General features: G+C 41.2%; 1 protein-coding gene across 4 annotated transcripts; it reads left to right on the top strand.

Moving 5' to 3' along the window:
- The first annotated feature begins 4,011 nt into the window (after positions 1-4,011).
- LOC139375984 (polypyrimidine tract-binding protein 2-like) lies at positions 4,012-13,901 on the top strand. 4 transcript variants are annotated; one of them, XM_071117989.1, is made up of 14 exons: positions 4,012-4,124; positions 5,190-5,220; positions 5,317-5,368; positions 5,516-5,691; positions 5,965-6,108; positions 6,277-6,552; positions 6,871-7,066; positions 7,459-7,536; positions 8,180-8,295; positions 9,985-10,018; positions 10,576-10,668; positions 11,221-11,437; positions 11,812-11,889; positions 12,041-13,901. In XM_071117989.1, exons 1-14 carry the CDS (start codon positions 4,117-4,119, stop codon positions 12,168-12,170), a joined length of 1,629 nt encoding a protein of 542 aa, XP_070974090.1. In that variant the 5' UTR covers positions 4,012-4,116; the 3' UTR covers positions 12,171-13,901. The 4 variants fall into 4 exon arrangements, with proteins under 4 accessions (XP_070974090.1, XP_070974092.1, XP_070974094.1 ...); XM_071117991.1 differs by lacking the exon at positions 7,459-7,536 and having other exon boundaries at positions 4,019-4,124; positions 12,041-13,368; XM_071117990.1 differs by lacking the exons at positions 4,012-4,124; positions 5,190-5,220; positions 5,317-5,368 and having other exon boundaries at positions 5,497-5,691; positions 12,041-13,368.
- Positions 13,902-14,666: the final 765 nt, after the last annotated feature.

Genomic DNA, 14,666 nt, shown 5'->3' with positions numbered 1-14,666 from the left:
CTTTGAAAACTGTCACACCCTGACCATAGTTTGCTTTGTATGTTCTATGTTTTGTTTGGTCAGGGTGTGATCTGAGTGGACATTCTATGTTGGACGACTTGTTTGTCTGTTTCTGTGTTTGGGCCTGATATGGTTCTTAATCAGAGGCAGGTGTTAGTCATTGTCTCTTTTTGGGAGCCATATTTAGGTAGCCTGTTTTGTGTTGGGTTTTGTGGGTGATTGTTCCTGTCTTTGTTACACCAGATAGGGCTGTTTTTGGTTTTTCACGTTGCTTGTTTTTCTATATTTTATTTTCATCCTTATTAAAGATGTATCTAAATAACCACGCTGCGTTTTGGTCCGCCTTTCCTTCAACAGAAGAAAGCCGTGACAAAAACAAATGTCCAAATGAAAAAGAAGATTTCTTGCTTGATATGTGTGAGGATCTCACCGTCTTCTCTCTCTGACTTCTTGTCTTCGCAGTACACAAAACAAAGTTACAGCCTATTAGTGTCAATAAAGTTGATTCATAGTTGATAGTTTGCCGATAAACGTACAGTATTAACACCATTACATGTATATAAGTTAAATAGCTTATCACATGTGCTTTCAGGAGGCCTAATGAGAATGAAACAAGAGGTGGAAATACAACAGTATATCCACTCACTACACTCCACTGGACATGATGAAATACCATCAATACAGGATCGGGTTCAATTATAAATACAAGGTCAAAAGGTCAAGCACACAATATCTCTTCATAAAGTAAGTCCTAAATAAGTCCTGTTAAGGTTCTAGTAAAAATATCCTTCATTACCTGGCCATGGCTCCAGGCTGTGGGGCCATATCTAGAAGGGATACAGCTTTTGTCAAATTGACGTCAAAAGTAGATTTTTATTTTTTTATTTGAGTTAACCCTAGCCCTTTCCCCAACCTTAACCTAATCTGCTACGTCTATTCTCCTAACCTGCTGTGTAAAATCTCCTTCAACAAATTTCAACAAAAGTTGTGTCCCATCTAGAAAAAAAACAGTCTGTGGCAGAGAGGATCACACCACTCATACTGAACATTGCTTGCTGAACCTAGACGTGTGAGTGACAATGATATAAAATATATAATTAACTAAAAAGGTTACAGTATTTGTCTTTTCAACTATTTGTCCTTGGTACCTTTTGACCAAATCTATTTAAAAATCACATTATTTGGCTGTGCAGATTGCATAATACATATTTAAATGAAATGTATTTATAAAGCCCTTCTTACATCAGCTGATATCTCAAAGTGCTGTACAGAAACCCAGCCTAAATCTGGTATTGGCTGCAATAGCTACAATGCTACTACAATGTTGATTTGTTTAGGCTGGCAGAGAGTTGGGTTAATGGACACACTGAATGATGTCTGACATCGGAGGCAGACTTTTCAGCGACTTTCCAACCTTTCTATGAATTGAAGGAAGAAGGCTTTCATTCCTGACACGGCCTCACAATGACAAAACCACATCATGATTTTGCCCATTGACTCCTATCATCAGTCTCATCTGTGTTGGCTCACAATGCCACCGAATAAAGAAAGATCTGGGAGTGAAAAGAGGACCTTGTTTGTAAAATCCCCGATTCAATAGCTCTGGATTAGACAACAGATACAGTACAAGTCGAGAGAAGCTTTGACCAGCTCCAAGATCCATTTGCAGCCCTTGAGCACAGCTGCCATCCATCAAACACTTAGAGCCGTCAGACCTGAGGGAAAGTGAGTGGCCATAAGAACAGAACTGTGGACAAAGTGGAATAAAAAGGCCAAAGCTCTGTGGGCACATAAAACAAGAAGGTCAGTAACCTACTGTCCTTTTCACACACTCTGTCCACTAAAGGAAACAGGGAGGAAATAAGAGTGGTGCCCTGACATTTTAAACAGACACTTTACTGACCATGAAGAGTCCATTTCAAAGGCCAGTTGGCTCAACAAAGCAGAAGGTGTGATACAAACTGCATTGATCTGTCCTTATACCATACCTGTCTGTCCAGTATGAAAACTGGCATGAATTTGAGGTGCGGGCAAAACTGCCATAAGCCATTGTTAATTTAAAGTGAATTTGACATGATACGTTTTGTTTTTTGAAAATGGTAAGTTGACTGAAATTCCAGTGTTTCTAGAGAAGCCACTATTTTATTTGGGAAGTCTGTATTTAATTAAACCAACAACTGGCTTTGTTCTATTCTTTGATACTGGTATCTTCTTTCTTATCGATTTTGTCCCAAGGATATGACCAGGGTATTATGCAGCCCCAATGTCATCATTTTATTCCTTTAGTACCTGATTGGTTCATCACTCTTATAACCAAATTCACTGCACAGCACAATAAGAAGTGGAAATGGATTTTAAATTGTTTTAATGAAAAACAACTTAAGTTCAGTAAAAAGTAAGACAGATTGGAATAAACCAGTGTTATTATTTAGACAGGAGACAGAATCAAACTTACCCAGATCGGAAATTAATAATGACCAAACTGAGAGCCTAAATCAATGCTTTAATTTGGTAATCAACTCCAGGGTTTTGTAAATTATGACTTAATGGGTAAAGGGTTAATTTTAAAACAGCTTCCGTGGACAGGGGGTTTCTTTAATCGGATAGAGAAACTGCCTGGATGAACAGCTCCACATTGATTAATGTAAAAGCTATCTAATCATATACTCACATCACTAAAAGACAAACCAGTGCAGTTTCCCCAGTTCAACAGTTCTCACTGAAAATGTAATATCTCAAAGATTATAGGCTAGATGAAACACAACAGTCCCAACTTCAACATACAAAGCCATAACAAATCACTCTATATTCTTTCCTTTGTGGGGATTGAATTGGCCGTTTTCCGGTAAAATAAAAAACGGTGTCATACACTGCACTAAGTGTGTCACTTAAACATACAGTGACGTAAAGCATTAATAGGTCTGGGAATTCTCTGCAGTCAAGGTTTATTACATAAATCCACTTGACATTCTCCAGTCCAGTTCATCTTCCCTCGATAAAGGATTCATATTCAGCAGTGCCCTCTGAGGTGAGCTGGGGAGCCAATAAAACATAAAGACATTGTGGTTATGAGAGACAATAAATGAGGGAAAGCTGTAAAAGAAAGTGTGAAAACTGAGGAAATTGAATTTTGGATAAAATATTAAAATGGTCCAGGTCATGAAATGAAAATAAACCTGGTTTGGAAATTACGAGTTTCATAAGCATTTTATTTGGTAATTTTATGTAATATATTTTTTATGTTTTTAGATCCCAATATCAATATAATTTCCTTGAGTATGATCAATCTCAAGGTGTAATTTCAGTATCTTGGCAATACAACAGAAAGACATTAATTACTAAAAATACTGATAATCAATGAATTCCTATGAATCCAGCCAAATTCATTGTTGAGTGGAAACTTCTTCAATCCAGGCCCATGTCATACAACTCTCAGCCTTAAAACCTCACAAGTGACAGATTGCATGGGGGCGTAGTAGTATGTGTGTTGGTGTGTGTGAAATATAATGCCCTAAAGTCCTTTCAATAGCAGATTCAGAAACAAAAGGGGTTGCATGCTCTCTGTTCCCTTTGTGACTGGGCCCCATTGCAATGAAAGTTGGAACTCAATAACGGTATGACACACATGATGTGCCATAACCATTGTGGTCTAGGCCTGGGGTGGTGAGAGACCCCATGGCAAGACAATGTAAACCAAATATTTGTTGTTATTTTTGCTATAAATTGATGAAATATATGAAGTTGCATTAGTCAAGCATAGGTAGTGAGGTCCAGGGGCTTGTCATTGAGTTGTTTGCTGAAGCTATGATTGACCTTATAATGACAATAAATGTAACTGCGGGAAAGCTTTGTTTAATAACAATATTTTAAAGCTAATGATTACAGTAGCAAACAATAACACGTGGCTAAGCTCATATTTCGATGAAGTATGTCTTTATAAATGATAATCAATGAACTGTCTGTAGATAATCGTCTTTGTTCGTCATTTTCCGTTACTCGGCGCACTTCATGAGAGCATTTGGGAAATTGCAACCATTTTGCAGTCGTGTGTGTGTGTCGGAGTGGAGCTGAGATTTAACGAATAAATAAAAACGCGAAATTAGACACTCTCCGGCAATGGAAAGGTATGTGTTCACGTTTGCTGAAGCTTGCACGTTGATTGTGTGGTTAATTATATTCGCGAAAGGTTTTAATGTTACTATCGACGTATCTATTTAATAACGTTAAAAGCTAACGTTAGCTTATTGGGCCGGCCACGTTTGAATTCGTTCTGAGATGGTGGCCCGCTTGCCACCCATCTTCTTAGCATTGCATTAGCTAGCTAGTACTGCCGTATAATTTCACAGCGTGCACCTTGCTACGAAACTAGCTAGCTAACGTAGATATCTAGTTTATTAAGATAGCCAGAGTTGAATGTATTGATTTGTGTATCTATTTAAGAGTTGTGTTAAACCGAGATTATGCGGCGCCAATATTTCTACAATTTCGTTAAGCTCGTTGACTACTGTTAAGCATTCAATGTCGTGTTTTGGTTAGTTGAGCGCGCACGTACCCCTTCGCGTTGGTCGGACACGTTTCCTTCGTTTCTTTCGGATGAGTTTGGTAGACATTAGTGTAGCCATCAGATAACGTTACGGTAACTAGCGACCATTAGTAACTAGCGACCATTAGTAACTAGCGACCATTAGTAACTAGCGTTACGGTAACTAGCGACCATTGGTAACTAGCGACCACTAGTAACTAGCGTTACGGTAACTGGCGACCATTAGTAACCAGCGTTACGGTAACTGGCGACCATTAGTAACTAGCGACCATTAGTAACTAGCGACCATTAGTAGCTAACGTTACTGCAAACGAGTTGGCTGACAAGGTCTGATACCCGAATGTACTAACATCGCTACAATTTGCAATGAGCTTTCACGTCAAACAAAATGTAAAGATGACGAATTGTTAGCTACACATTTTAACGAAATGAAATTGCAAGACAACTACACTCACACTGGTAGTTCTTAACCTTGTGGGTAACGTTAGCAAACTGGTAACGTTAAGATAGGCGTAGCTAGCACGCTAACGTTAGCTAACTTGATTGTTAATTGACACCATACATTTTTGCTTCCATTCATTAATTATACTTGTTTGCACTGATTTGTGTGCACAACTGACATTCATATTTCCCCTGCCTTTTTCAGCATTGTCAGTGATGTTGCAGTTGGCATGAAGGTAAGTTTGCACTTTCGCAACTGACTTTTCAGGATCATTTCATTAATTGGGAAAGGATGTACCAAATTAATTTATGTATACATTCATATTTTACAGAGAGGCTCAGATGATTTGAGTCTCTACAGCACCAGCCCTAACTCTGTGACTGGTGAGCTCATTTTCCTCCCATTCAGTCATACAGAAAAGTAAAGCAATTCACATTCTAACATATCCACAGTCAATGGTCCTTGACACATTTTAACAGCTGAGAGGACAGCTGATGCGATATATTCATGCATGACGCTTGATTTCACAGCTAACGGCAATGACAGCAGTAAAAAACTGAGAGTGGAGGACAGGATGGAGAGTCCCCCTTCCCGCGTGCTCCACATCAGGAAGTTGCCCAGCGAGGTGTCAGAGACAGAGGTCATCGCTCTGGGCATACCGTTCGGCAAGGTCACCAACATCCTCATGCTGAAAGGAAAAAATCAGGTGAGTTAATGTGGGAAGAATTGTTTGAGTTATTTTTCTTAATCATTACACTACAATAAGTTAATTAAGGACAGAATATGGCCTGACCATTTGGCCTTGTCAGTTTTTCCTGGTCAAATGGCCAGGAACAACTCCTACGAACAACTCCTACCCTAAGCATGTTTTTTTATATATATCTAGAATCAAACTATTTAATACTACATAGTAGTATTGGGTATAGAAGGAATTTGTCCATGTTGTCTGTCTTTAAATTGTCCTCTTTCGATGTACCAGGCGTTCCTGGAGTTGGGTACGGAGGAGGCGGCTGTTACCATGGTGAACTACTACACGGCGGTGATGCCTCAGGTCCGCAACGTACCCGTGTTCATCCAGTTCTCTAACCACAAGGAGCTGAAGACAGACAGCACTCTCAACCAGGTGAGATTCTACCTTTCCCCAGAAAATACACTTGTGCATGACTAGTAGTGAGGTTCTAGTGTAGAAACAATGGTGTATGAGTGAGCCTTGGCTATTGTGACTGTACTTTTTGTTGATTTGCAGACTGTTGTAATTTCCCCCCTTTTTTCCCTCCCTCTACTTATCAAGCGTGCACAGGCTGTCCTCCAGGCCGTGTCGGCAGTGCAGGATGGTGGCTCTCCCAACTCTGACAACAGTACGCTGGACAGTGTTCTAGCCCATGCCCCCAGCCCTGTGCTCAGGATAATCATCGACAACATGTTCTACCCCGTCACTCTGGACGTTCTACAGCAGATCTTCTCCAAGTTTGGAACAGTTATGAAGATCATCACGTTCACCAAGAACAACCAGTTCCAGGCCCTGCTCCAGTTCAGCGAACCAGTCAACGCCCAGCAAGCCAGACTGGTGAGCAGACAGACAAACCACTGGTGTATTATACATGTGGTCCTCTGTAGTTAAGTTGGTAGAGCAAAGCTTTTGCAACGCCAGAATAGTGGATTCGATTCCCATGGGGCCACCTATGCATAAAAAATGTATGCACGCATGACTGTAAGTCGCTTTGGATAAAAGTCTGTTTAATTAGTATATTCAATTTTTCAGTTCTGTCAATTTACTGTGAAGGTTGATAACAATTGCGTTTCTCCAGATTATTACAATTATTTAAACAAAATTAAATAAAACAAAAAGCTTACTAATAGTCATTTCTCTTATCACTTTGTTCAGTCCCTGGACGGCCAGAACATCTACAATTCCTGCTGCACGCTGCGGATCGACTTCTCCAAGCTGGTCAACCTGAACGTCAAGTACAACAATGACAAGAGCCGGGACTACACCCGGCCCGAGCTCCCTGCCGGTGACGGCCAGCCTGCACTAGACCCTGCCATGGCCGCCGCCTATAACAAGGACTCCTCCCTGCTCGGTAAGACCTCTCTCCATCCATTCTCTCCCCTTTTCTGTCTTCTGTCTTTCTAGGCCAGTCCAGTCAGCTCTCTCTCCTCTGTATAGAAGTCAATACCACTAAGTGTTCTCTCTCAATGGCAGGCTGAGTATGGACTTATCTAATGCTTTGTAGAGATCGGAGGACAACAGAAATCCCTACCAGTCCAGTAACACACTGTTAAGTGACGAACAAAAGAAGGAACAAGAACATAATAGAAAATGGGTCACTGTGTGTTATCGACAGTCTGCCATGTTCCAAGCCATATAAGAGCCTTGTCAATTTGATAAAGCTTTTTTGAGTTCTTCTACATTATTACTACTCCCACCTGCCCCCTGTATAGTTAAGATTTTCCCTGTACCTCCTCTCCATAGGTACCCCCTCTGGAATGGGAGCGCACTACTCTAATGGTGGAGGGTTTCAGTCTTCTCTCTCCCTCTCGCAGGGCGTAGGTACCTATGCTTTCCATGATCTTTTCTTTCTTTCACTCTCTAAGTCTTACCTGCTGTGTGTCCATGTCGTCCAGGAGAAGGAGGCAAGAGTAGTTGGAGTAGCACAGCAACCACTCCTGTTGGACCAAGGGGAAAAGCCCCTTTTTAAAATGGTCTAATAGCATGTTTGACAAGTTTGAAATATCAGTTTGAGAATAACCAAGGATGTCATAATAAAATATGTGATAGGCCATGATATTGGAATAATGGATGGTTAGCTTTAGAGTTGACTGACCTTCCCTGTGTCTTGAATAGCTTTTGACAATGAGGTCTTGCGCTATGCAGAAAAAGTCCCTTTGTGTGTTATGCATGCTTTGTTATGCATGTAAATCAAATTTGTTGGTTGTATTCGCATATTTAGCAGATGTTATTGCAGGTGTAGTGAAATGCTTGTGTTCCTAGCTCCAACAGTGCAATAATATCAAACAATATACACGTCTAAAATGTAAAATAATGGAATTGAGACACATTAGGACGTGCAATGTCTGAGTGCACACGTCTGGTGTGTGGACATGGCATGCACACTGTAACACATGGCTGTGTGGTGTGCTTTGCCCCTGTCTCTGTCTACCCATTAATGTGCCTGGCCTGGCTGTTCCTCCAGGAGCCATCAATCCAATGAGTGCTGCGGCGGCAGCGGCGGCGGCTGCAGGGAGGATGGTGCTCTCCGGACACTCCGGCTGCAGCGGCGTGCTCCTGGTCAGCAACCTGAACGAGGAGGTGAGTAACGCGCCCTTTCTCTCGCTCTCTCCCCTTCCCTCTCCTCCTTCAGTATGCAGATCTCACTCAGATCTATTGCCTCTGACGGTGCCTTGTACATCATTGTCCTTTGATTCCGACATCGACTTTGAGCAGATGTTTGCGATTCGCGGTATGACTGGTGTAATTTCATGATTGGAAGGGTTCAGAGAAAAAGCTCCCCATCTATACAACTTGGCTATTTAGTCTAACCTTGCATTTTGTTGCACAGATAGTCAGTACCTTTATGGGATGATCTATTACACCTCATGATCAGTACACAGAAATCTGACATTTCATTTTGTAAGATGGCTACAGCAATATTCAGTGTTGCTCTGCATTCTTTGAATGTTCTTCAAAGCTCTGCTGCACCCAACTTATCTAGCTTGGCCTGATGGTGTTAGTACCAAGACGAGTGGATTGTGTCTCTGTCAGGCGTCATTCACCACAAGGTCATCCCCAATGGATGTACGTCCAGTCAAGAGATGGAATGGCGACGCATTCTCACATTGGGTGCTCATTATTTATGTGAATTTTATATTGGCCTCAGTGCTTGCATATGTTTTCTCTCTGTCTCCATATCCTAAGTCAACTGAACTGCAGTTACTTTTCAGGCTCTGTCTTAGTGAATAGAGGGTCTCTCTCTCTTTCTCTCCTATGCATTCCGTGCTAATTTTAACTACGGTCTCCTAAACTCTTTCCCTCTCATTCATGTCAAGTGATAGTCCTTCCTAACTCTCGTTCTTTTCTTTCAAAGCTCTCTCGTTCACACCTGTCTATTCCAATGCCTTTCTCTAAGCTGTCAAGTTGGTATGGACTGTGGGGGCTACACCAACCACTCTCACCTTTTTCTCTCACCCACTGTCACTATCTATGCTATATCTATCTATGCTATATCTGTCTATACATTCTCAACAGAAGTAATATTCTATCATTTCTCTCCCCAAACACTGGGTTTGTGGACTTGAAAATGTGTTCTGTTTATGCCATAACTCAGTAAGGTGGTTTTCATGTCTTTACCTGCATGGCCCAAACTCCCCTCCTTTTGAAACTGATGGTGTAGCCCACCTGCTTTAACCAATATGCTTGCATTTCATACGCTAGTAAAGCTACTAAAACCTGAACTTGTGATACTTTTCTGCATGCCCTACCCACATCCCTATCATTAATTACTATTGGCTACAAACTAGGCTTTGGTGTCTATGTACTCGGCTCCCTCTTTGGTCTTCGGTGTAAACATTTGGCACTATTTTCTTGTATGTTTAGGATTACACCACCACCACAGCAAACCAAATCCAGCCATTTCTGACCAAACTCCTGCATTTTCCAATGTACTGACCTGTTTTTTTATTTTATTTACGCCACATTGCTACCCCCCTTCATTAATTCTTGCCCTTCCCTCGTTCCCCCTTTGTGTCCTGTCTGCACCCTGTTACTCCTCCCCCTCCTTACCCATCCTCTACATGTTCATGCTTTGTGCCTGAACAAAAATTTTCCTCCTTGGACCGACTTGCCCCAATTAACTGCCTTGAACCCATGCACCATGACCACCTCATCATTCTACGGGAAACCACCCTCCGTTATGGATGATCTGTCCATCTTGGCTCTCTACCTCCGACTCTTCTACCTCTCTACCTGTCTTACGCTGCTTGCTCTTCTCTCCTTCTAAAGATGGTTACGCCCCAAAGTCTGTTTACCCTCTTCGGTATGTTATTGTTAGCACTACCTTTTTCATATATATATTTTTTTTCTTTACTCCATCTCCATGCAAAAAACACACAAAAAACAACCTAGCTCTCATTTTATTTCTGATTAGTGTTTCCATAGTTGAGGAACTGTTTCATCACATTTTTGTTTAATCGTTCATATTGATTTTAGTTGAGTACATATTATTTTGGCCATCAAGGCCTCCAGTCTCTTATTCTCACTCTGGGGCAATTACGTTAATGCATGGTTGATTATTTGGGATGTAGGTTTTTCTGTTAGTTTTTTTTCCATCTCACAAAGCTAGTTATTTTTTTGGGGAGGGATTTTATCTGCATATTCTCTCTTCTGTCTATCTTGTACGTCTCTTGTTCTAAGACTCCTTGATTGGTTTAAATGATAGGGATGATTTCTCCATCCCCTTTTTACGACTAATTTTTAAACTCTGTCTCTGAAGGACTAACGTTGTCCTTAATGGTTCAATCCTCTCCCTTCTGCTCTGCCTTTGCACTCTCCTCTCTCGCTCCCTCCTGCCGTCTGCCTATCATTATAATGAAGGGGTGTACGGTGATGCTCAGCGCGTGAAGATCCTCTACAATAAGAAGGACAGTGCTCTTATCCAGATGTCAGACGGGAACCAGGCCCAGCTCGGTGAGTGGGTTCAGGCACGCCCCGCTTCTGTACCTCTTGTCTGAGTTTTGGAGTGTTCTTTCAACCCCCCCCCCCCCCCTTAACTAGCTCCTGTTTGGATCGGTTCCGCTCAATCCCTGTGTTATCCTGCCAGGCCCCTGGCTGCCCTGCTGTTCCTTTCAACAGAATATAAAATGTTTCTGGTAAATCTACAGTTCTTGCTGTGTCTTTGAGTTCATTGTTTTCCACAATCCCAAAATCATAGTTGAAACTAATTTGAATTGAAAATGTCCTAGGACGATCCTAAAGGGAGTCTTAACATTTCTAATTAAAGGTAGATGAAAATGATATTTTTGCATCTGAGCCTCTGTTTTGGATTTATCCCATGGTTTTGACAGTGCGGGTCCCTATCCTTTCCATTATCCCGTTTTTGAAACCTATTGACATAGTGGAATTGTTTTTTGAATTCGAACTAAAAGAGAATTTCAAATGAATGGTAGAGAAACACCTCCACATTAAGTGCATGAGAAACATGTCACTGTAACCGTGTTTCCTATGTGCCTGTCCTCTCAGCGATGAGCCACCTGAATGGCCAGAAGATGTACGGGAAGATCATCCGTGTGACGCTTTCCAAGCACCAGGCAGTGCAGCTGCCCAGGGAAGGGCTGGATGACCAGGGCCTAACCAAGGACTTCACCAACTCCCCCCTGCACCGGTTCAAGAAGCCCGGCTCCAAGAATTTTCAGAACATCTTCCCTCCTTCCGCCACGCTCCACCTCTCCAACGTCCCGTGAGTTTGTCTAGAGTTTGACTGGATTCTGGCTGTACCATTTCATAAATATATGTTGTGCTAGCTAGGGCGTTAGAAGGTTCAATTTAATAGAAATTCCTCAGACGAATCCAATGTAAGTTTCAGAGTTCCCGAAGGCTCTGGTCTCAGACCTCTACTGTTCTCATTATATATATGCTGCCTCTTATAATGTTTGGCACATTAGCATTGTTTATTTTTGCACCAGACTATTATTGAGTAGTTTGCTGCTGAATTTAGGGGGTTGGGTGTAGCACTGGTAAGATGTTGCAGTACGAGAAGATTGAAGTGTGCTAGTGTATTGACATGGCTGAATGTGCTTGCATTGTGCTCACGGTCAGTTTGGGACTTGACAGGGAGGATGTGACAGAGGAGGATCTGCGACTGCTGTTCTCTAATGCTGGTGGCATTGTGAAGGCCTTCAAGTTTTTCCAGTAAGGCTGTATTTTACTGCCCATAACTTATTATCACATTTAGTCCCAAGCCTGAGCCTTTGAACACCACAGTTGTAATGTGCAGCGATCTTCATAATTTTACCACTTGTGTGTGACTATATGATCACATTTCCTCCCCCACCCCAAATAGAGGCCACAAAATGGCGCTACTCCAGATGTCCACGGTGGAGGAGGCCATCCAGGCCTTAATGGACCTCCACAACTACGACATGGGCAGCAACCACCACCTGAAGGTCTCCTTCTCCAAGTCAACCATCTAGATGAACCACGCCATCACAACCCACCGCTCTCCTTGACTAACCTCAATTAGTCAATCATCGTGACCCTCACCTTCTAGGGGGAAACTTTTCAGTCAGACAATATTAATTATAAAAAAAGCCCCCCCACTACTAGTTGTGACGGTAGTTTGTTCAATGTCGTTGTTGTAAAACAAGCCCCATCTAGATCCCCTTATCCCCCTCGACCTTAGTTTGTGTGGTTGGCAAGCTCCCTTCCCATGTTCATCATGAAGAGGAATTGTATTCCCTCTTTTATTAGAATGAATCAGCAAAAATGTGCCTTACTCAGCAAAATATTATCATCGTTTTGCCTCCTTACGGTTCTACAAGTGATGGTCTAGGCACATTCTGTTTGGGGAGGGTAGTGTGTTTTCTTTTTGTTTTCTCTCCCTGTGTACATTACTGGATGTTCGCCAGATTTTATAGCTTCGATTTTAAAATTGTTTTTATAATGTAGGCGAGGGACCTGATTAACGGACTTAGATGAAGAAGCCCATATTCAGTTAGTTGGCTTATTTTTAAACTCCTGGGCAGAGCAAATTTTTTTCCTTTTTTTTTTTTCCTCCCCCATGTTGAGGATTACTGTAAAGGCTGACACCGTTGTACATTTCACCTGCTGAGGACATCCGCTTACATGTTCCCTTGCTGTCTGTTTTTCAAACCTTATTTGCATATACATAATTGTTCCTTTTGGAAAATGTTTGATTTGAGTGAAAATGGCAGTGAATCGTTTTGCTTGTGTACTGATAGGTCATGGTAGTAGTGAAGACATGTTGCTGTTGCAAGCGTCCAACATCCAGTTAGGCAATGTGGTCATAACGAAGTATGATTGTACATGAGGATGGACTGACTGTTGGGGACCAAAGTAAATGTGCCTTTTAGACCTACTTTGATTTATTTTTTTCATTTACAAAAACAAATGTGGCTTGTGTTTTGATTCGGGGGGGAACACTAATCGAAGTCAAACAGTCCCAGAATGTTTCTCCTTGATTTCAATGATATTCTGTGTGGTTTTTGGTAAAGGATTTTACCTTTACACCACATCTCCAGTAAAAACTGAACACAAAATACAGTAAATCAAAAAGGTTAGGAATGTGTGGAAAAAGGTTGTATATTTTCTACATGGATTGAGTTTTTACATATAGTTTGGAAAAGGCACGATTAAAAGCTAATTTTCTACCGAGTGAGTCCGTTTGATGGTTCCTGCTGTGTGTACCTACTCTGCTTTAACTCTGTAGCATGCTCAATAAACTCTCCTGTAGCTCTATTCACCCTCTTCTGTCTCCTATGCTCTCACTTCCTTTCTCCTCTACACCTCTCTTACTGTTCTGATTTTCTCTGCCTAGGGGGGAAAATACATTTTATTTTTGGAAGATGACAATTGGAAATATTAATTAAATTTGAATTTCCCACCCTGCTAACCACTTGCTTTACTAAGATTATCTGACTCAACTGTTGCTGTATGTTTTCTAACCCTCTAATTTTACAGCTATGAACTCCTTGCTCTCTTGTCTAAATCTCACAGGTGAGTACGGTAACGCAATATCTGTTCAAATGTAAATGTTATAGAACTGCTGTTTCAGATTCGAGCAGCTGTATCGTTCTGGACCATACTCGACCATGCCTAAAATGTCAATCCGGATTCTGTTGTGGGCTGATTTTTAAATGCCCTAAATTAAAAAACAATCTAGCCTAATAAACTACATACTTTCCCATGATGTCATGACATTTGTTTTGTCTGAGGTACTGTCCTCGCATAAACCAGGTTTCCAACCCTACCATTTAAAAAAAAAAAAAAGCTATTTTGAGGATGCTGGAATCATATTTTGAACAAATGTGTATATCCCTATAGGAGACTTGAAGTAGCCTAATCAGATTAAAACTTTGTTTATGCCACAAATTGTATAACACATATTTAGTCTATATTGAAGCGTTAGATTCTAGGTGCATGAGAAATAGAGGCACAGCACACTAAGCTTTCCTGAATAACTGGGCCTCCCAGGAGCATATGTGGGCACATTATTATAGGATAACTTGATGATCTCAGTTTTTAGAAGAAAAAATACAGCCTGATACTGTACCTTCCTATACCTTATAAACTTGAGAGTAGACCCACAACTGATCCGAATGGAATGTTCAAATTACAGTGCGTTTGTGACATTATTCAAATGACATTTTCACTGCAGCCTAGAGTATAATTTTGTACTCACTTGAAAGCAATAATGCAATTATTCATTGCGTTGTGGTGTTGTAAGCTACTATAGTCTAGGAAGGATAATTGTATTGTCCCTAAACAAGATCAATAGGGGAGCTTTTTGAGCTGAGTGTTTCATGTCTTCACTTTTCTTTCATATGCAAGGATGCACCTGGCGTGCCAATCAGCTATTCCTATCTGTTGCCTTCATATTGAAAATGTATGAAGCTTTGAATGCTTTTATGTGTGGTATGATTGCTAGTTAGCCTATTGCAGATCTGGAC

This window comes from Oncorhynchus clarkii, chromosome 20, assembly GCF_045791955.1.
Source record: "Oncorhynchus clarkii lewisi isolate Uvic-CL-2024 chromosome 20, UVic_Ocla_1.0, whole genome shotgun sequence".
Classification (NCBI taxonomy): Eukaryota; Metazoa; Chordata; class Actinopteri; order Salmoniformes; family Salmonidae; genus Oncorhynchus; species Oncorhynchus clarkii.
Note: the sequence above shows the minus strand (reverse complement) of the source record. Positions and strands in the feature narration are given on the sequence as shown.